This window comes from Corvus kubaryi, unplaced genomic scaffold (assembly GCF_017639235.1).
Source record: "Corvus kubaryi isolate FWS band 111438036 unplaced genomic scaffold, C.kubaryi_AGA036_p1.0 37392, whole genome shotgun sequence".
Lineage (NCBI taxonomy): Eukaryota > Metazoa > Chordata > Aves > Passeriformes > Corvidae > Corvus > Corvus kubaryi.
In genome coordinates this window covers 7,655,214-7,678,225 of record NW_024581131.1, presented here as the reverse complement: position 1 = coordinate 7,678,225, position 23,012 = coordinate 7,655,214, and the positions used below count along the sequence as shown (strand labels likewise).

Here is a 23,012-nt window from a genome sequence, read left to right as displayed (position 1 = left end):
TCCAAGGGCGGAACCGAGAGCCGGCTCCAGCCAATCAGAGGCAAACGGGCGTGAAGCGTGAGGCGCGAGCGGGCCCGCGTGCAGAGAAGCCGTATAAAAGGGCGGCCGGGGACGAGCGCCGGGCTCACTCGCCGCCGGCGCTGCCAGCGGAGGGGCGCACGCGAGCTGCCACCCCCGCCTGCCGCCCCAACGGCCACCGCGCCCCCCCCGCGCCGCGCCATGAAAACCAAGTTCTGCAACGGCGACGCCGACCCGTCCCCGCTCGGGCTCCTCCTTGGCCGCGGGTCCGCCGCGGCCGGGCAGCCGCCCTCACCGCTGGCTCACCCCGACCCCGAGGGGAAGGACCCCACCGCGGCGGGCAGAGGCGGTGGCGTCGCGACCCCACCCCTGGCGCTGCCTCCGCCGCTCGAGGAGGAGTCGCCGCCTCTCGACCCCCGGACGCGGCGCCGGGCGTATCTGTGGTGCAAGGAGTTCCTGCCGGGGGCCTGGCGGGGGCTGCGGGAGGAGCAGCTGCGCATCAGCCCCATCAGGTCAGTGCGGAGGGGGAGGTGGCCCGTGCAGGGGGCGGGGACGGGGGCGCGCCGCGGGTCCGAGCCGACCCCGGCGGGGGAGGCAAGAAGGGATCTGTCTTTAATTTCGTTTTATTCTTTTAAATCCCTCCCGGATTCGGTGTAGTGGGTGATGGGAGCGGGCTGGCCGCCGCGGGGGGCGGTGCCGGTGCGCTGCCTCGCACCCAGCCCGGAGCGGGTGGTGGTGCGGGGGGCGGCGGCTGCTGCTGCTGCATCGCGACAGCCCCGTCTCGGCCCCGCGCCGGGGGAGGGGCCCCGCGCCCGGCCGGGAGAGGGATGGAGCCGGCAGAAACCGCTGCACCGCGCCCCGAGCTCCCTGCCGGGGGAAGGGGCCCTGCTGGGCCGGCCCTGGCTGCTCCGCACTGAGAAGTCGTCAGGTAAACGCAGTGTACCGGTGATGTGAGTCATCTTTTACAGCATACAGTAACGAGTGCTTATGACTCAGCACGTTGGCAGCAGAAGTATGTAAATTGGGAACGTTCTAAAGCAATATGATGTAATGTGTTTGAGGTCTTTGCCTTCTTTGCGGAATTAAATCGCATCTTTATTTTACTTTAACTAAACCGATGTTAGTTCAAAGATTGCTCTTTATGCACCACTTGTCTCACATCTTCCAGATTGATCATTCTGCCTGATCAAAGGTGGAGTCAGGTAGTTTCTAAGGATACTGTTGTCAGTTTACTTTCCCAGTGTTTCTACTTTTGTCCATACACAAAATATGCCCACATCTACCCTAGGTAGCTAAGGGAGCATAAACAGTTGACAAAGCTCTGATGTATAAAAGTATGATTAAAATACATTCTTCTCATTTCTAAATTTATTTTAAAAGCTTTATTGAAAAATTAGAAACTCACTGAGACCCAGTGCAGGTAGTATTTGTTTTTCTAGATCATTTCTCTTCACTTGACATGATCATAAGGAGTTTATGAAGGGAGAGAATTTTTACAAAACCAGTACAGTCCCTAACCAGTAGGCTAGTCTGATATGTCTAGTTTGAGTTGCTTAATTAAGTTTTCATCTGTATTAGTGTGTATTGCTGCCTTTGGTACTTACTTTCTAAAGCCTTACATTTTAGCACAGTTATCTTTGTATTTCTTGGAAACCTCCCATGTGAGACACCACTTCAAAATGGCTTGGTGGTTTCCAGATTTGGCAGAAGAGAAGATGAGCTGAAACTTAAAGATGTATAAAGCCATGCTAATTGGCAGGTTTTTTTTGGCAAAAGTCTTCTCACCACTTTCATCTCTGGAAGATGCATCATACTGGTTTGCTGATTCTGGTTTATATCAGTGTGCCTTCTCCAATGCGTCCATCAATGTTGCAAAATCTTGTTCCTGAACAGCTGTCAGTAAAGTAACTGGTAGCTTTATCTGTATGAGTAAGATGTGCCCTTTTGACCTTTGAACAAGCTGCTGAGTCTACTGACCTTTCAAGAGAACAGTGCCTTTTGTTATGCTCCTGTATGGATTTCCTTGATAACTTTTCCAGGTAACTTTTGAAGTCCTAAATGTTATAGTGAACTTAAACTACAGTGAAACTTACATTTAATGGAGTTCAGCATCACTAAGGCACTCCAGTTTGGCTTGTCTGGTATAAAAAAAGAAGAGTTTCTGGGCTTTCACACACTGTATGCAGGCTGAGCATTTGTTTAAGTCATGTAACTATGCAGATTCTTGAGCTTTAGTCCAATATTTCTTGCAAAATATTTCTCAGTGTGCTTAGTTCTTTTATTTAAGTATTGATGTTTTCACCAAAGTTCGTCAGAGGCTTAGAAAAGGTGGCAAATGTTTTTTTCAAAAAAATCTGTCTAGCACAGTTCAGATAAAGCCAGAAGTGTAGTTAGTGTAACTAACCAGTGTTGGGATTGCCTCTGAATAGCTGGCTCTGCTGTTCCTTTGATATCCTTTCCATCTGTCTCTTGGGTTTTTTTCGAACCTGTTCACCTTCATGGTTCAAAGTTACTTCATATCTTGTCTCTGAACATCCTTTTTTGGATGCCTGCCAAGCCACATGGTTCTTTTCTGTCTCCTTTCTTAAGCATATTGTGCAGCTGCTGTTTTACTCTGTTTTCTTGAGATTTCTTTTTTTCTTCTCAGTTCTTGACTTTGGATATGTAGGCCAGCCTTTGCCTCCTTCTTGGTAGGCTTTTTCTCCAGAAAGTCTTTTCTGCTTCCCCACTGTGTTGAAAGAGAGCCCGGAAGAATATTTGAAAAAAAAAAAAAAAAGCATTGAGAGGAATGTCAGGTTAGGACTGAGAACTGCATTTTAGCCACTACATTTTGGATCTGCTGTGGATTCTTGGAATCTAAGGTCACTGCAAGGTATTATATATTATAGGCAAAATCACTTGCAGAAGGGGAATTTGAAAATCACGTCAATGAACATAATGATAATGAAAAGAATGCAGAAAAGCAATGCAGTAAAGAATGTGGGTTGAGTAGATGGGTGTTCTTAAGGAGCTACTAGAACATCAAGAAACTTAAAATCTCATCAATACAGATACACTCTAGGGAGAGCTATGCTTCAGTCATTCAGATGATACACAAACATGCTGGTTTTTCCATATAATTACTGTTTAATAACAGTGGTTTTACAGGAAAAAATGACAGCATTTGTTTTGTTTTCCATAGCTTTATCAATCTAGATAGATACTAGATCAGAGGAACTGAGTGTGATTTTAGATTTGATAAATACATGAGCAACTTCTTTTAAATAAAGAGCGGCTTTAATTGTAAATTTCAAAATTGAAAATGTGTCCCTAAGAAAGACAGCAGAAGTAAGACTTTCATCAGCAATGCTGTAGCACAGGTATTCAGGTTGAATCTTCATAGCTGAATTTTGTAGCTGCCAATCCCAGTGATAGCAGCTTTTAATTCAAACTTAGTTTTATATTCACTGCATGGTTTTAAACTTACTCTGCCATCATTTTGCTTGTGCAGCCAAGTATATCTTACAAGACTCCAGCATCACTGAAAATAATTTACAGAGGTCTACATAGTTGTTTGTTGCATTTTACATCAGTTTGTTCATAGCTTGAGCTGTGTTTTGGATCAATTGATATGGGTGGTGAACTATACATTAAGAAGCATGAAGCTGCCATTGTTTTATCTAAGCCTTGTATTTTATGAGTTATTGGTACTGTTGGAAAACTTTATTGTTAGAGAAGACCAGTTAATCACACCAAAAGGATGTTTAGTGCACCTCTAATTTGTTGAAAACAAAACGTGTGCTTATCCAAGTCAGCTAATCAATGTATTTCTCTGTCCTCAGAGGTGGCCTCAGCAACATGCTGTTTCAGTGCTCGCTACCTGATACCATTGAGACAGTTGCAGATGAACCACGGAAAGTTCTCCTGCGTTTATATGGTGCAATCCTGCAGATGGTGAGTCCATAGAGTGCTTTGGGTGTGGGAGGGGTTCTGTAGCTTCACTATAATGTGTTTGGCGATCTCCATTTGTGACACTATGCTTTATCCTTTAGGGAATGTTTCTGTGCTGGGGGGTAGATTGCAAGCTGAAAGCAGTTTTCCTCATGGTTTGTTATTGTCTAGAACTTACACTCCTTTCTACACAGATCCCGACTGGCGTGTGTTAGCTGACGGCTCATTTGCTGTTTGTTTGAGCACTAACGTTTTGTTTATGGTCTTAAGTTTGGACGGTGGTGTTTCAGAAAAACTTGCTTCTGTAGAGAATGTAGGACTTTGACATAACTAGCTAGATTGCAAGAGACTAAACTGCTTAATTTTAATCTTGGTAGCATTTATGAATCTTGGAGATTAGTTGAAGGTTTTGTCAAGCTTGTACACTGCTCAAGCATTTTATTAGGTATCATGGGTAATTGTGTTGCTAGAAAATTTGATAGATAGTTTTAGAACAAAAATGAAGCATGAACATCAATACTGTACAGTCATCTCATTCCAAAACATGCTTTCCTGAATGTGTGAAATGCCTTATAGCTGGCATAGAAGCTTAACCGGATGTTTTGCCGAACTCTTTTAATGTTACTTTTATTCGGTTAGTAAAATGTAAATAGTATTGAAATTTGTCACACCTTAAGGGAAGTGGTTGGCAAATCTGTTTCAAATAGTAACAGTTAAAAGCAAGACTATTTTGTAAATGTGGTCTCTTCTAAAGCTGACAGACTGTTACTCTAGGACTGTACAGCAGATCTTCTCTTATTCATCCCTGCTACACGCTTGATTATATTGTAAATAAGCAATCATAACGTAAGTGTTTAACCTTATGAAAAATTGCAGCTTCATAACATTACATCTGTATGTTGGCAATTGTTTCTATTTGACTTAGAGGGTCTGGTTTTATTATCCATTACTTTTGTATTTTCCAGTACTCAATCACTTGCTTTGAACAACTGGTCCAATGTCTGCAGAAGATTTTCTGTTCCTGAAATTTCAGCCCATTCTTCCTGCTTCTGCTGTCTTGACTAAGCTTACTATTAAAAGTCTCATTAGATACTGTTGCTTTACTGACTTTGAAATGCTCCTTTATTATATTATGTGAGTTGTTAACTTTCCTGTGGTAACAAACTTTACCAGAAATATGTAAAATATTCCAGTGGTTTGGAATAGCATGAATTGCTTGGCTACAGCACCATATGTGTGTTGGGAAAGTTAAACTCTTAAACAAGAAACGTGTGTAGAAATTCAGCAATTCAAGCTTAAATAGTCTTTAGTTCTAAAAAGAAACTAAAAGAGTGAAAAAAATGGTGGTATGAAACTTTGTTTTCAAAATGACTCCTAGGATTGATGCTAAGCTGGGGTTCTTTTTAAGAATTAATGGTTTCAATGTAATGCTGAGTTAATATGTAGAAAGCTTGAGTAGGAACATGGGCTGTAAAACTAGTAGTGGTAGAGCTTCTGTTTCCCAAGAGCTGTAAAGAAATATGGCCTTTCCCTAATATTTCAAAGGAAAAATAAAGTAGACCCTAGAATTTGGTTGCCCTCTTCTTCCCTCAGAGTATTTTTTAACTTGCCTCTTCTCTGCCCCTATCCACTGAAGAAATCAAAATAAATTTTTGGGCTCTAAAATCAGAACTAATTTGATTTGAAATTGAAAGTGTGTTCATAACTTTCTAACCTTTCTGCTCTTGGTGTTGAAGGATCTTTTGAGATGTCTAACTTCCTTTATTTCCATAGTGGCAGTGAAATGACTGCTCTTGTTGGTGCAGTTCACTAATGGTTAAGTAAGCAGAGAAAGTCCCAAGGTAAAACTTTGATTGCATTGAGGTTCACAATTTTTGTCAACAAACATTTGTCTCTTCCAGCCCCTTTAGCTTAAATGCAAGTTAAAATATAAGCAAACTGTTTCATTGGGTATTTTGAAAACCTCACGTAGGAGTCCTGTGAGTTTCTGGGTGGCATAAGCAGAATGTTATGACAAGTCTTATGTGGGAGTAATTTGATATTTTTAGTAAAGTTGGTTAAGTTAAAAACCCTGTAGAAATTAAGGGACACTGCTTAAGTAAGTTGAGTTTTGAGACCTTACGCTAAAATCATAACTTAATTCTCAATTACTTGATTGTAACTGCCACTGGGTATTAGTAGTTACCACTTGTTTGTTTGAGCCTTTGTAGCATGTTTTAACTCTTGTCCATTTTACCTTCTGTTGAAATTGGAGCACAAACCAGTGATATCAGTTCTTTTTATCCCTTTACTGTAAATACTGTGTAACTATAGCAACCTGCACCAAATTGTTGAACATACAGAAGACAAGTTTAAATCCAAACTTTGAATACAAGTGAAAAATAGATCCCTGATTACTAACTTGAGAATGAATGATACTGGCACCATAATTCTTTGAGCCACCTTTTAAAGGAACCTTTTTTTCAGTTTTGAAAATAGCTCCAGTTTGCTTATTATGACTTTTGGAAGACACAAATGTCAGTACATGAAACTCATCCAATATAAACCATGCCAGCTGGCTAAAGCTGCCACACAGGGAAGGCTTTGTGCCTTCCTCTGTCATAGCTGATACATTTAAGCCAATTTTTTGTGTGCATGACTGTTGTGGGGGGAACTGGGTGGAGATGAACTGTGCTGGCTCGGCCATTATTATGAATGGTCACACTGGCATGGATGTTCATTAATCAAGGACTTCTCTTGAGTATATCCTTGAGCAGAACTTTTTTTTAAGACAAGTATTGTACTTGTGACAGGTTAAAGTACTAACCACATTAAAACTCCAATGTTTGAGGCACAATGCAGATATGTCCTACCCTGAAAAAAGGGAAACATCTTACTCTGCTTCACTTATTCTTGCTCCAACGTAGTTGCTAAATTTAAAGGGGAGCATTGAAAGTAAAGCTTGTAATGGCAAAATGTCTTTAACTGTTGGTTGTATTAGTGTTAACAACTGAAGCAAAAGGTTATCCAACAATATGCCATTTAACGTCCAAACTTTACAATTGGATGTCATATGTATATCACTGTAGTGTTTGTACTTAAATTCAGAATAGCGTCTTGAAAATGCTAATAGGATTTCAACATAAGGTGGCATCAACAAAAGCTCAAATTAAGGTGAAATTTAAGTTCACCTATCAAAAGGTAACTCAGGGATTGATTCCCATTCTTTTACACATGCCAAAAGAACCTTGAACTCTGATTCACTGGGGCTCTGTTACTGTACAACAGCCAAAACAATCTTGTATACAAATGAGGAAAAACAAACCAGTATACCTAATGTTCCTTTCTGGTCTCAATTTCTATGTGAGCAGATGCAAAATGAGTATAAATGGTTGCCACAGTTCTGTGGTAAATCTTTTTCCATACCTGCCTTGCTGCCTTTTATTTTGTGTAACTAAATAAAATGCAGACTGCTGTGTAACTGTAATTATCAACGTCTTCTGTGGTTGTTGGTGTCCATGTCTGTTTGTAGCATGGAGTAACTACAAATCCCTGGCACTGGCAGACGGCTTGAGAGAAACCAAGCACCTCTTACGGGGATATATTTGTGTTGGGTGGCATTAAGGGTGTTCTGGGGGTAATGTACCACTTTAGTTGTATATGCATGTGTTCTCTGCTGCAGGCTTGCCCATGCGATCGTGCCTAGAGCACTCTGGTTTCCAGGTGACAGACACGATTCACGGTATAGTATGAGATCTCTGAAGTGGAGCATTCTCTACAGCTTTCATTTTCTTTAGTACTGGATTTCGTTGTTTAAAAGTAAGCCTTAAGTAGCACCAGCTACTGTCTGTGCATCTGAATGTTTACAGCAATAACAGAATATCAAAAAACTGTCCCTTCCTTTTCTCTGCTCCCTCATAACAGAATGGTAACTTGATATGTAGAGGATTGGAGTTGTGGCTTTGGTAGAGCTTGAATTAGGAATTCTTCACGTGCTAGATTTTTAGGACTTCAGCAAATTAGTATCAGTTCCTAAGGTCTGACAGGGATAAGTGATCAGTGGCAGATCCCTAGAAGCAGAAATAGTTATTGCTGAATCTAAAGCTGGTTTTGTTCTATAAACTGAAGTTCAAATTGATGTCTTCCAACAGCTTTTAGAAAAGTTTCCCCTGTGCAGGTTCACCTCTAACCTCTGAGGCAGTTCCTTGTAATGTTGTGATTTCTTGAGATTTGAATTCCTAGGGATTTATCTAATTCCAAGTATTGCAGTATTTTGAAATACTGAAAACTAAAGCTGAGTAAGCTCAGAAAAATCAAGTTATATTAGATTTAAATTTGTGAGCAGAGCTCAAAGTGATGTAGGGGAAAAAAAAAGAGATGAAAGTTCCTTCTCTGTACAGAATTCTCTAGCCAGGCATCATTTGGGTTTTTTGATAAGAGACTTCATCTTTCAGCTACAAGAGAAATAAATTGTCGGTATTAGGAAGATAATGGTTGAACTCAATTTTCTGTATCAAATTGCCGGATGTATAAACACTGTCTGGTCATCTGATCACAGATCAATGTGCACTGTTTCCCATTCTCGGACCTTTATCTTGTATCCTGCATTAAAATAAATTTACATGATCACAAACTAGGCTCTAAACAACTTCTGTTGAATATAGTTGTCCTCTCTTACTAAAACTGTAGTGAATTTTCTCAGGGCCTTGAGAAGAAATCTTCCCACAATAAAAGAAGCCCTGAGCAAATATTTGAAGAAATCTTGAAGCTGTGGAACATGTGTCCATTTTGAGTTAGTTTCCATGTAGAGAGAGCAATTAAAAAGCTGTAGCAGTTACTCAGTCATTCTCTTTTGCAGGTAATTAAAATCTCCTCATTTCTGGCGAAGTAAATAGCTCCCAGAATTGGACATTAGTTGGAGTAGGCTATTAGAGTTATGGAAAAACTGCAGTTGATTGATTTAGCCAAGTGAGCTAAATAAATTGATCAAATTATGATGTGCTTAATTTTGAACCACTGTTCTCATAGGTGATTGTGGAATCAGGAAACAATCAAATTCTACTACTTTAATCTGTTAAACTCTTAAACTTCTGGTACATAATATTGCATCCTGCTTACTTTGTTCTCTTTGGCCATATATAGTGAAGAATTTCCTAATCCTAGGCTGAGTCCATGGCCACTTGTGAAGACTGATCCTCTCCAAGCTCCCATTCATATTTGAAAGCTATTTATATATTTGTATTTGTTTTCTTCTGGAAACTAATGCTTCATGCTGAGGGAACAGAAAAGAGGGAAGGGATGCTGCAGAAGTCTCCTCTTGTGATGACTCTGCAGTAAAGCCCTAACTGTCCTTTTCTAATGGCACAGTAGATGCCATTAGGCTGTCTCCAACACTAATTTGAGGTGGAGTCTTGGAACTGGCTAGCTCTTTATACAGTATGACTTCTGGAAAGCAGATGCCAGTTCAGGTTCTTAGGAAAATGTGCTTACCTTCTGATTGAACTGAACCATTCTGAGAGCACCATTTATCAGGAAAGACTCCTGAATGGTGAGTAACTTTCTGACTGCTCAAGAAAAATCTGAGAGTGGTATTGATGTAGAACATGCTTGTTCAGAGAAGCCCTCTGTAAATGATTTTAATGCTATTGAGTAGATACACGTTTAGCTGTAGTGAATATGTTTGGACTTTATTAATTTCCTTGAAAGTAATATAAAGTAATAGTAGTTTCCATATTGTCTTGTTTTAAACTTACATAGTAGTGTTATGGGAAGTACTTGCTGAAAGACCATCGATTGATGTTAACTATCCTTCTTCTATAGCTTCTGAAATACTGTAACTGCATAGCTTGTGTAAATCATTAGCTTGTTGTATTGTACTTAAGGCAGCTGGTGTTGCTTAACTGTATTCCATTAAGTTCATATTTCCACCCTTGTTTTGGACACGTTAGAGCTTTGGAACAGAAAGGTATGCACTGGTTCTGTGAATGCAATGTTTGTGTTCAGAAGGTGGAGATGCAGGCTGCCTTTATGGGCCTCTAAAGCTAGTCTGGTTTAAACAGTCAGTGCTGGAATTGCAACATAAATAGCAGCCACAAACTGTCACTAATTCTAAGCAGATATTTGCTTTCTCCTCTCCTTACCTTCAAGCCCTTTAAAGGACAAGGGTTTTAATACATCTTGAATTTTAAATGTGCAGCTCTATTAAAAGCATGTGCCATTGAGGGTTCAGTTGCTGTGGGTATGGTTTAATATTCTGAAATTGCTTTATAATGACTCTTAACAACCCTAGCACAATACATTATGCATGGCACTTGTTAAAGTTTTGCTAGTATACTGTGGTTCCTACTGAGACACCTTTAGCTTACACAGGCAATTCACTCTAAGAAAAATCTTGGATTTGCACAGCCAGTGGTACACTGGACATACAGCCTAGACAGCATGTTCAAACAAGGAAATTCTAGCCACAAAAAAATTTGGCAAATAAGGTAATAAGAAAAAGAAGTGCTTTGCAACCTTCATAACATGCCTCTTCCAATAGTCTAAGGCTTTTATGTAATCTCTGTAATGTGTCTCAAGTGCTTTGGCTGGAAGAATCTCATCCGAGATGTCATGCAGAGGGACTTAATTTTCTCTTAATTAAAAACGTTCCTTTGAACTTATGGTGCATTTAAATCTTCTTTTGAAAGACTGGGAAACAATAAAAAATGTGTTAAAATCAGGTATTTACAGGAGTGACTTGGTCTCAGTGGCACATCCTTTTGAAAGATTTTGGAGTTGTTGAAAGTGTGGTGGTCAGAGGTCAGATGGATACTAGTGCTGTAGCTGTCAGAGATCTAAGAGTGTTGAGACTTCTAGTTAATTGTAGCTGGTACTTCTACTCCCGTTGTTCTGGTGGTTGCAGGTTAATAACTTTAAATTTCATCTTCTCATTGTGTTTGCTTTTTCTCATTCATAGAGGTCCTGTAATAAGGGAGAGTCTGTACAGTCTCAGAAGGAAAATGACTTGCAAGTGAGTAATAAAATTTGATTATTTCACAGAATTTTATGGATTATAGGGAAATATGGTGATCCTGCTTGTTTTAAACCAGTAGTTACTCTACCTGGACTGTGTCTAGAAAATGTAAACAGTAATGAAGAAATTTATTTGCTCACAGAAGCAGCATTATAATGTGAGTGTCTGGACATAGTTTGGAAAGATTTAAGCATCCCACATTATGAAGAAACAGCCCCCCCAGTTCTACCCTAAATGGTTTCTTGCCATTTTGAATATTGGTATCAGTACTGCTATTTCTAGTTTTAGACTCTTTCTTCTTAAGTAGATGAACATCAGTTTTCTGCTTTACCTAATCACTACTTTTTTAATAATTTGATGAACTCCTTAGGAAAGTACATGGAGCTGGAGAGAAAATGCTCTTGAACATGAAGTGTTCCTGATTAGCAGTGTGCTTGGATCATCTCTGCTCTGCAAACTTTAAAGTTCTTGCATTTGGAGCCATTTCTTTTCCTGCAGCATAATGTTTAGCTGAGTGTATCTTTTCATAAAGTCATCTGAACAGGATTTGGTAATTTAGTTTTCTACCCTGGCAGTATTTTTTTCAGTAAGGGATAACATTGCAGCATGCTAGCCAGATGCCTTGGTTATGTACTCTGTTTTCAGCTCTGTAATGATTTTGGCAGTAACTAGGGAAAAGTATATTTTACTCAATTGATAAATGCTGCTTTTCTCCCCTTGTATTTTTGCCTGCTGGGAATGCCATCTGAAACATTTTCAAGCACTTGTTTGGTTTGGAGTTTTTTTCTTCCTAGGGGGTTGAAACTGGTTTTAAATTTTTTGTTGTTGAGTGACTGGTTTTGAAGTTTTGTTGACCTTTGTTTAGCTTACTGGAACAGCTTCAGTCAGTTGAACCAAGATTGAACTGAAAAATGTACTGGTTTGATACCTCAGTTTTTTTCAAAGATGAAAAATGGAGATGGCTTGATCTCTCCTCTACCACAATCCTGTAAAAAAAAAAAAAAAAAAAAAACCCTAAAGTTATAAAAGAAAACAAAAGCCCAAGCAAGCCCCACCCTAGTACCAGAAGCTCATAGAAGTTTTGCAGTACAGGAAACAAGATTTTGAACTTCAGAACTTCATTTGTGGTATTTGTTGCTTGAAAATAGTGATTCTCTGCTGATAGGTTGGTTTCTGCTATTAATCTCATAGTGCTGAAAATTCACTGTTGAATCAGTGTTCTCAAGAATTACTGTCAGGATGGATTCGTTAATTTTCTTGTGTCTAGGTTATTAGAGGAGATGACATCCTTTAGAGAATAAAATTTTCTGGGTTCACTAGCAAAAGCATTGTAGTGTCTGAGCTGCCTGGTGTGTGACAATTGTCTAGACATTGGATAGTCTTATGTCAGCTCATAAGGCCTTCTAACAGGAATTATTTATGTTTTACTTTGGTTTTGCTATCATTTGCAGTAATTTTCCTTAGAATATGACTACTTTGTGTATTTTATAGTGAACTTTTTGTTAAGGCAGGAAAAAAGCAGAAGCTTCAGTTCCAACTGAAGTGTAGAAAGGCTTTTGTTCTGTCTTTGCCTGTATGGGAGTTGCATCCTGGGAAAGTCTTGTAAAAAATGTGTATAATTGTCAGGTTTGAAATAAAACATTGATTTCTAGGTATTCATTTAAAAACATTAGTGGTCCAATCTTCTCCAGAAATCTAAATACAAGTGCTTATGTATGCATCTCTGAAACTGGTCAAAACTGAGAGAGAGATCTTAAAATAACAGGTTGTTGTCTTGGCAGCATAAGTATATTGCAAAGTGTTTGAAGGCACTATGGTACATCATTTCCTTGGTTACAATGCTTGATCCTTTAAAGTCATCAGGTGAATATTAATCTGAAGAGTCAGATAACAGATTTGTTCTGTGTCCATATATGAAGTATGCTATAGAATTTTTTTTAATGTCCTTTAGTAGTTTTTCCACACCTATCCTGTGTTTGACAGTAGTGTATGGAGTGGAGATGTGGTAAAAGGTCCCTTGGGTATTATGGACGAGAAGCCTTTGTTCCTGAGATTACATAGATGGTATTGTTCCTTGGACTCTCCTTGGACTTGGTGCTCAGATGACCATTCTGCTTCAGTAGAGGAAGTTCTTCCAGTGCTTGTCATGATGAGATGTCTTAATGCATGAAGAGATGTCTTAATGAATAACATTTTTTTTTGCTACTTTCTGTTATCCAAGAATAGTGAGTTGGTTTCTCAGTAAGATATGAAAACAAGGAACTGACACCTTAATGGGAACAGACTTAAAACACCCTGATGTTGTACCAGGTGCAGTCAAAGTCAGTGTTGGTTAATAATAGAGTAGACATTCAGTAGCTCATAACTAATTTTCTTTTTGGTGCTTGGCATTAGTTTTCAGAACTGAATGGAGGAGTTCAGACCTGTGATTGTGAGGGCATGTGAAATGATTAAAAAAATTTTGGTGTGTTAGAGGATAAAGCATCTGGTGCTTTGAGGAACTGAGATGAGAAAATGGTGGAGCACATAGATGCAATACATTCGTATGCAAATTATCTTAAGTCTCAGTGCTTCAGAACACAGTTACACGAGTCTTTACTACACTTCAATATGAAATGCTAGAATTTCTTGAAGATCTCAGAACAACAAGGTGTGGGGCAATAATAAAAATAATTTATCAACAGTACTGCCTGGAGTGTACTCAAGAGTGGAACTTGTATAGAGTTATATACGATCTGATATTGTGCTGACTGCAATAATGCAAAAGGATCTGTGGTCAGAAATACCTGAGAGCTTTCTTAATTTTATGCTTTTAAGTGTTGTGGGTCTGACTTTGAGATGAGCTGCTCAAAAGCAGGCAGAGGCTTGGCGGATCTTTAGGATTGGAGTAGAGCTGGATTCTGGTTAACATAATTGCTAAAGGTAGAGATTTATAATGTGACCTCTGTGTTTACTTACAGATAATCTTACCTATCCGGAAAGTTACACTTCAGTGATTTTTAGCTGGTTTTTTGAGACTAAATAGTTCGTATTTCTATTAATTTTTAAGCATTCATATTAAAAAGCTGTCTGCTTGTCATTGTTATGAACCAAGTTTATTGATATAAGAAAGCCATAGAGAAAAGTTCCTGAAACTTGAGGTATGTTTTGTGGTAGAAAAGGAAAAACATTTATTCACACACACATGTTCCTTAGCAGGAGCTTAAATTACTTCCTCACTTAAAAAAAAAAAAAAAAAAAAAGGAATACTTAAAATGTGCTTAATGGAAGGAAATCCTAAGTCATTCTTCTAAATGAAAAGTTGTTTTGTTCAGTCGTTCACTTAATTCACTTGTGTAGCTAAAATGTCCTTCTGAGGGGCAGTGTTCTGAAGAGTGTTAAAATAGCTGATATTGGATAATATTTGTAGTTCCTCTGTTGTGTTTCAGTGAGATGAACTCCTCCAGGAAATGAATTTGTGGAGTTCCCAAAGGTTAGAGAGGAGAGGGTGTTTTGGTTTTTGCAGTTTTCCTTTGACCTGGCCCACCAACAGTACCTGTTAAGTAATACATATTTTCCTCCCCAGCTTTAAACTTGAAAGCAAAATACTTGTATTGCTCCTAAGCAGACTAAAAGTTATTAGTCAAGAAACTTTGTTTAGTAAAATGGTGAGTCTTTTCAAAGCTAGCCCTGAAATTTCTCACTTGGTAACAGTTTAGCTATTGTGCACACCCAAGTTAATTTCTGTGGAAGCACCAACTAATGCTGTAATTTTTTTGGTAGGGGGCAGAAGCCATGGTTCTGGAAAGTGTTATGTTTGCCATTCTTGCAGAGAGAGCACTTGGCCCAAAGCTGTATGGAATCTTCCCACAAGGGCGACTGGAGGAATTCATTCCCGTAAGTCCTGGTCATAATTAGTTAGTGGGCTGCTGGAAGCTGTTTTAATTGATCATGACAGGAAGGTCTCTGGACTGCCCAGAAAAGCAGGGATGGGGGAATGGAATACTTGGCTGCCTGTAGTAATTGCTGGCTGTAATTTGATACAGTTAGAGTGGGTGTTAGAGAGTCCCACTGTAGCTCTTGCCAGGGGGAGACATCTAAAAACTCTCCAGCTCTAGCAGAAGCTAATAAATGAAGATAAAAAGCCTGTTAGATACCAAACATAGCATGGGAAGCTGTGGAGTAACACTTCCCTTTAACAGCAACAAGAGCAGATGCTTTTGATGTTCTTAAATATTTATACTTTATCTGCTTTGAAGATATTCTTAGTGTGAGATGTGATACTCCCCAGGTCTTGAATCTAGAAGTGAATTGATTAAGTTGTGAGTAGGGCTGGCTGACAGCTTTTCCAAAGGCAGTAACTTTGTAAATTCATCTGTGAGCAAAAAAGGGTATTGCTTGAGTACTATGCTAGTATTTCACACTATGCTGCATAGAGCCTAATTGCTAGTGTTTGTAATTAATCACGCTTCTTAATTAATCAATTAACTGTATTTTAAGAACACTGTATTTTATTACAGAGCAGAAAACTAAGCACTGAAGAACTAAGCTTACCTGACATATCTGCTGAAATAGCTGAGAAGATGGCTAGATTTCATGGCATGAAAATGCCATTTAATAAGGAACCTAAGTGGCTTTTTGGAACAATGGAAAAGTAAGTTACACAATACTTTATGGGGAAAAAAGGTGACCTGTTGTAATTTTGATAAGCAGATCATTCTTCCTGAATGCCTGAGAACACAAGCTTTCTCTGTACCCAGAAACTATCACATGAAGGACTTCAGTTACCTTGAACAACAGTATTGTTTTCTTCAGTAACTCTTCTAAACTTCCTTGATTTTTGGTTTAAATGGTATCATAGTATGGGAAGAATAATATACTTGTTGTTATAAATCCTGTATTATTGTCTCTTCTTTTTTAACAGGTATCTAAATCAAGTGCTGAGAATTAATTTTACCAGAGAATCCCAAACCAGAAAACTGAACAAACTTCTCAGTTACAATCTCCCCCAGGAAATGAAAAATCTAAGGTAGGCTTATTTTGTCTGCCACTATCTTCTAATCTCCACAGTTTCTGGATGGATTTTTCTGTATACTTGTTCAGACATGTTATACAGTATAATACTTCATTTTACTTTGCAAGCTGATGATTGTTTTTGGTTCTGTGACCAGCCTGAGTCTCATACAAATACAAAATCTATGATGAAATTGCTGATCTGACTTACTGATCAGTGAAGTCAAACTTCATTGTGCTGATGTTTTGCTCCTAATTAAGAAAATAGGGTGTTTCTGGGAGGGAATAGTGTTTCAGATTCTTTCAACAAAATTACTTGGAGGTGGAACTGAACTTTAGTGGTTCATTACTTAAAAGATGCTCTGTTGATTTTTTTTTTTCTAGAGCCATGCTTGAAGCTACTTCTTCACCAGTTGTATTTTGCCACAATGATTGTCAAGAGGGTAAGCTGCTAATATTTCAATATTGCTCAATGATGTACTGTTGAGCCTTTTCTGGTTACTTGTTTGCTTTCTGAGAGGTAGCCATGTTGTGGAGGTACTGCTCTGAAGCAGCAGCTGCCTGGTGTGCTACAGTACCAAAGCAAAGTGTTGGCTTCTGCAACCCCTCAGGCTTTTTCAGAGAACTCTGGTGTCATGACTGGGTTAGGCCAAGAATTTACTCGAACTCTGATAGTACAGGTCAGTTGATGATGGGAGCCTTACATGTTTTCTCTTTAGACCATACCTTGCTTTGCTGCAATATACATGATCAGGGTAGGATATACTTCACTAATTTTAAAAGAAAGATGCTGAAAAAGTGCAATGAGTGGTGAAAATGGAGAGTAGGGTAGTTTGACTTGGCAGTTTTTAACTTGTACTGGTAAGAAACACTAGCAAAACCTTATCCACCTTTTTATAGTGTTCTCTGGGAGTTATGGAAGAAATAACAATTTTCCTGAGCCAGTTACTGAAAAAGATGAGGAAGGAAGCAAGGCTGAAGGTGTGTTGGGTATGCAGTTTGTGTGCCCTGTCACCTGAACAGTGCGTTAGCTGGGCTGAGTTGGAAGGATGCTCTACTGGGACTGTGTGCAGGGCTGTTTTGTTGTCAGGGGTCTCAGCCTTGTCAGCTAAGGCTGAGGAACTGCCCTGAAGGACAGACACATAGGGACAGGCAGCACAAGGAGTAAAGGCCACTAACCTGAGGTGTCAGTAGTGGTAGAGTTTGAAGTCTCTCTGCTGATGTGGCATGGTGCACTACTGGAGGAGTCAGAGCATAATAGGGCTGGGGCAGGCTGGAGAGCCTAAAATTCCAAGGATTTGGAGGGTGTGTGTGAAATACTGTGCTTGCTTTTTCTATTGGTGCAAGAGTGTGGCATGGAGAACAGATGTACCTGCAGAGAGGGCTCACACTATTTCAGAACTTGATATTGCTTGACATTTGTTTACTAACTGGTACTTGACAGAGGCAGACTTGACGTCTTTTAGATGAATTATAGTGACTATGTGAATTGAAAGACATAAGCAATTGCCTAAACTTTCTGTATAGGTACTGGTTGTGCCACATACTAGAACAGCAGAGTGAGACTGTGACTTTCAGGCTGCTGAAAAGCAATTTCTGTCCCAAGTGTTGTATGATCAATGATAGTGCTATGCAGATATGAGAGATGCTGTGAAACTTAAGAGATCTCAGTCTGTGGAAATAATGCAGCATGGATTGCTAAGGCTGACAGGGCCACCTGAGCCAGCTGCAAGGTAAACTGTGGAAACAGGATCCTTGGGAGAATAAACCTGCCTCTCCCTGTACAGAAAAAACTTCCTTGCTTTCAGCTTTACAAGGTTTATCACATATCTCAACTTCCAGAGAGCTGGTGAACAGCCAGTGCAATTTGGCTTTTCCTGTTGTCGTGGTTTAACTAAAACCAGCTGGCAACTGAGCCACTCAGTCTTTCCAGTGAGATTGGGAAGAGAATTGGAAAGGTAAAAGTGAGAACTCGTGGGCTGAGATAAAGGCAGTTAATTAGGGAAAGCAAAAGCTGCTCACACAAGCAAAGTAAACAAAGAAATTAATTCACTGCTACCCACGGGCAGGCAGTGTTCAGCCATCCCCAGGAGAGCAGGGCCCCATCACACACAACAGTGGCATGGGAAGACAAACAGCATCACTCCAAACATCCCTTCTTACTCCTTCCTCCCACTCTATATAGTGAGCATGATATCATAGTATGGAATATTCCTTTGGTCAGCTGAAGTCAGCTGTTCAGCTGTGTCTCCTCACAACTCCTTCTGCACCCCCAGTCCATTTTTGGGATGGGGTGTGAAGCAGAGAAGACCTTGACTCTCCAGAAGCACTGCTCAGCAGTAACAAAAACATCCCTGTGTTATCAACACCACAAATCCAAACGTAGCCTGGTGCCAGCTACTATGAAGAAAGTTAACTACCCCTGCCAAGACCAGCACACCTATAATTCTTCTGTGCAGATATAAGGGATAACTGGGATTAGCTGAACAACATTCCTTGAGATACACAGTATTACTTTTCTCTGGTTTTCCTGCATTATTAAATATGCAGTATTATCTTAACTTTCAGGTAATATCTTACTTCTGGAAGGCAGAGAGAGTTCAGAAAACCAAAAGCTGATGCTCATTGACTTTGAATACAGCAGCTATAATTACCGGTAAACACTTCATTTTCTCTTCAGCATGGAACTGTTCCTTTCTGCATGCTACAGGGAGGCCAAGTGCTGCACTACTGATTGCTTGTATATTCTAGCAAATTGTGTTCTGCTCTGTTAGTTGTGGTTAGCAAATATAACTAATCAAAACAGCTCTGGTTCTGATGCTGTTGAATTTAGGCACACAGCAGAGGCAAAGTTGTTGGGGCTCCTTCGTTGTTCAGACTGGAGGGCTTGTTTATGCACAAATGGCTTCTTGCTTGCATGGCAAAATTTTTCTAGTGGGAAGCTGAGGAGAAGGGTAGATTTCATGTGCATATGTATGTAGGGCAGCTTTGCTTTTGTGTTTTTTCTTTCTGTCCTTTCTAATGGCTTTTTCATCTATGGAGATGAGAATACAAGTTTTTTCACTACATGGTTATGCAACATGCTTTTTTTTTCTTCTCTCAACCATCTAGTTAAGTGTTTTTAACGATGATCTAAGTGTGTATAGTCCTAGGATGAAACATTATCATAGCTGGAACATAATGAAACAGTGAATTCCAATAATATAAAAGTGGAATATGTTGAAAACTGTGGATATTATCTCTTTGCCTGCAATAATGCCAATGTTAGAGATGTCTGACTTCATGCTGAGATGTAGTGCATACTCAAGTATTTTTACTGTCTCCATTGGTATAAAGTTGGATAGCAAAGTCTAGTATTTTCATGTAGCTGGTTTCATTCTTAACTGCCCCTCTTTACTAATTGTTTTTAATAACTTGCAAAAAGCTGTCTTCTGGTTATGAATTCTCTACCTCCAGCAAAACTGCAGTAAGTTCTGAGTAGCCCAGTGCTTTAAAACTTGATTTTGGGTTTGCTTAAAAAAAAACCCAGATTGCTAGTTTGCAAATACTGAGGTACTTTGTCTTTATTTCTTTTCAGAGGATTTGACATTGGAAATCACTTCTGTGAATGGATGTATGATTACTCGTATGAGAAGTACCCATTCTTCAAAGCCAGTGTTCTTAAATATCCTTCAAAGAAACAACAGGTAGACACAAAAGACATCATTAAATGCCAATATCCACAGTCTTCACAACTCTTTTTCAGTTCTTTTGGACTTACTGTGTCTCAAGATCTTTCCTCTATGACTTCCTGAAGTGTAATACTTCCTCTAATCCTGACCACCTTTGCTTTAAAAATCATAGGAACTTCATAGCTATTCAGGATAGACTATTTACTATGTGCTGTGTAGCCATCCACTGCAAAAAGTCCAGTAGTTGTAAACTGCAACTGTGAAATTAATTGGCAATAGCACTATGCTGCCTGTCCTAATATTATGGCTTTTCTTAAACCAGACTTTCAAGCAATTGTTGGAAGCACCATTAATCTTAAAGCTAAGTCCAACACTGTTCATGTTTGGAAAAATAAATGCCAACTTACTAGAAAGTGTGCCTAGGTCTGAAAGAAGCAAATCTATCTTGAGATGAAAAGTTGTAACTCAGTTGTTTACTTGCCTTCCAGCTTCATTTCCTTTCCAGTTACCTGTCTGCATTCCAAGATGGCTTTGAAAATCTGAGCAATGAAGAGAAGTCCAAACTAGAAGAAGTAGTGTTGGTAGAAGTTAACAGGTAACTTTCCTGTACAACTGTATCTTCAGACTTCACTGTGGTACCTGTACTTATATATATTTCACTGGGTGGAGGAACTTGAGCCAAGAGAGATTGAAAGCTATTTATATGTGGCAAAGAACAATCTGTCCACTGTGGTGTTAGATATGTGATATACACTAATAGTGGAGTAAACAGAATACTTCTTCATGGGGAAGCTAATGGAATTATTTTTATGGTATCATAGTTGAAGAAAAACGTGGACATCCCCAAACTAGGGAATCCTGTTCTAAGAGGACGTTGAAATAAGGTGTTGTGACTTAGCTGGTATTTAGTTCAATAACATAGCCTTGTAATTTCAGGTTTGCCCTTGCATCACACTTCTTCTGGGGTCTGTGGTCTATTATACAAGCAAAGATCTCATCCATTGAGTTTGGGTACCTGGTAAGCTTTTTAATTGTAGTTTTACACAACTGAAAATGAATAATCTAAATAACCTGTGGTACATTATTGAAAAGGCAATAAAATGGCCTCTCACAGTAACTGGTATCTTCTAAGGGGAGTAAAGCTTTTAAAAATCCATTTGTTACTAGTTTGTGCTCTTTCCTTAAGAATGTAAAGAACATCTAAGACTGTAAAAACTTCAGGAATTGTTCCCATTGTTATGCAGAGAGTGTATAGCCTTGTGTCAGGCCGTGCAGTGCAGCATTATTCTGCAGTAAGACATCCCAAGCAAGAGAGAGGCCAACATGCAGTGAGAATTTTGAACTGAGTACTCGAAGTGCACACATTGTCCCATGGTGATGTTCAGCGTGCAGCAGTATCTGTGCCAGGTAGCAGCTTGTACCTGAGAAACTGATCAGTCTGGCTCTTGGTCTGTGCTTGGTGTACTGGAAAGTGATAGGACTGGCAGGTACATGGAGTATCTTGCAGGAAATATTGCAGGAGCCAGCCTTTTCAGTGAAGTCCTGGCCTTTTTTAGTACCTTTTTTTAAATGACATTTTGGCAGCAGCTAATTGTGTTAAGAGTTTAAACAAAACTGGAGGAAATTCTAAGAGGCCAGAACACCTCTGGAGAGATTATCCCTCTGAATAGAGCTAATTAGTGCGTTGAGATGATGGATTAGGAAACTAACACAGTTAATACTTTCATTATGTTTCCCCATCCCAAAAAAGAAAACAGCTGTTTACTGTATTGAGTACTGAATGTCCTTTATTTCTCCAGGAATATGCGTTATCCAGATTTGATGCCTACTTTGATCAGAAGAGGAAGCTGAAGGTGTGAATGTGGGGGGAGTGGCCTGTTGGTTACTGTATGAAGAGGGCAGCTGGACAGAACTTTCACTGTGCTTAGGCTACTGTATCTCTAATGAAGGTGTCACTGAATTCCAGTTCCTGGGAATGCAGGTGTACAGTGCTGAGGACTATAAAAATTACTTGTTTACAGTTCCGTAAATAGTTGGAATGAGATTGGGAGGCAAAAGTAAAATACAACCATGCAATATCTTTAAGTCTTTTCAATCTAGAAGCTATTTTGTATCATGGGAGAAGCTTACAATTAAGTGTCAATACCACATGCATCAGAGCAAACTTACTGTGAGTACATTTTCGGGAGGTGTTGGCATTCTGGTTTGTGTTGTAAGCGGAACAGTTGTAAAAGCTGATTCATTGTAGGCACTCCCTCTTAAGGAGAAGGAAAAGCAAAGGAGACAACTGCTAAACTGTGAAGTAGGCTTAAAAACTTACTGTGAGTTTAGGTTCACCATGCCCCAAGAACACTATTTTCAAAGCTGCTGCTATCTTACACCACTTTAACCAGAAGCAACTCAACACATTGAAGCAATGTGCTTTAAAGTGTTAGTGACACACACGAATGTTTCTCTTAGGCTGGTGTGCCTGGGAAGTGAAGTACAAATGAACTTTGAACTGGATGTTCTGAAGGAGTTTTTGAACTGTTCGTTCCATGTTGTTCAAGAACATGCTTTAGCCCAGCCTGGTTGTTCTCTTAAAATGCTGTGTCCTGCACAGGGGGTTCTGTGGGCTGGCAGCACTGGGAAGAGTGCCTTGAATTGCTCTAGAAGCTCCCCAGATAACTGGATTGGCATTGACAGTACTGGTAGTTGAGGCCCGTCTCTCTTCTTGTGTTGCCACAGTATATGGCTGTAATAAATAGTAGAGCCAAAGACTGTGGAGAACACTTCAGGAAATTGCTGTTCTGCCTATCCAGTTCTTATGTGGCTTGAGAGGTGCCTTTCTTGCACCTTCAATTCTCATCATGTTCCAGGAATCCAGTAAAGTGGAGCATCTTGTGGGGAACAATAACATGTATATTGAAACTTGAGTATAATCTGTGTACATGCCATCTAAAGATTTCTTTTGATTTTTGGGAGCTTGTTTATTTTGAATGTTACTTGTTTGTGCTTTCTAACACACTGTATTATAAACAAACTTCTAAGTTTACCCTTTTTGACTTGTATAGCGAATACTGTTCGAAGCGGCTGAAAAAATGTGCAGCATTTCATGTACTGTATAGCAGAACTTGTAAAAGCTGTCATGTTACTCTCTTGTACAGAGAATCATTTTCCATACATTCAGTTATTAATACTTTATAATAAATATAAAGCACTTAAAAACACTGTTGTTGATATTCTTGAGTCTCTGTTACAGCTGCAGGATAAAATAGATGCTGTTTCTGGCCTTAATCTCTGTTGGATCCTTGCAAAGGCAGACTGAGATATATCCTAGAGCACTGAGCCTGTATATTCTACTTCAATGTGTCTTCAGCATTTATGGTATAATTGAATTCTAATAGAAAGAAAGGTGTTTAAAGCAAGTG

At 39.5% G+C, this 23,012-nt stretch overlaps 1 protein-coding gene across 3 annotated transcripts; it reads left to right on the top strand.

The window, feature by feature from the left end:
- Positions 1 to 122: 122 nt before the first annotated feature.
- On the top strand, positions 123 to 22,811 carry CHKA (choline kinase alpha). Of its 3 annotated transcripts, none has more exons than XM_042038686.1 (12): positions 123 to 530; positions 3,840 to 3,951; positions 10,883 to 10,936; positions 14,702 to 14,815; positions 15,439 to 15,572; positions 15,843 to 15,947; positions 16,316 to 16,374; positions 18,500 to 18,587; positions 19,509 to 19,617; positions 20,091 to 20,197; positions 20,539 to 20,620; positions 21,402 to 22,811. In XM_042038686.1, the coding sequence occupies exons 1-12, from the start codon at positions 220 to 222 to the stop codon at positions 21,459 to 21,461; spliced, it is 1,335 nt and encodes a 444-aa protein (XP_041894620.1). In that variant the 5' UTR covers positions 123 to 219; the 3' UTR covers positions 21,462 to 22,811. The 3 variants fall into 3 exon arrangements, with proteins under 3 accessions (XP_041894620.1, XP_041894622.1, XP_041894623.1); XM_042038689.1 differs by lacking the exon at positions 123 to 530 and adding an exon at positions 837 to 946; XM_042038688.1 differs by lacking the exon at positions 10,883 to 10,936.
- Positions 22,812 to 23,012: the final 201 nt, after the last annotated feature.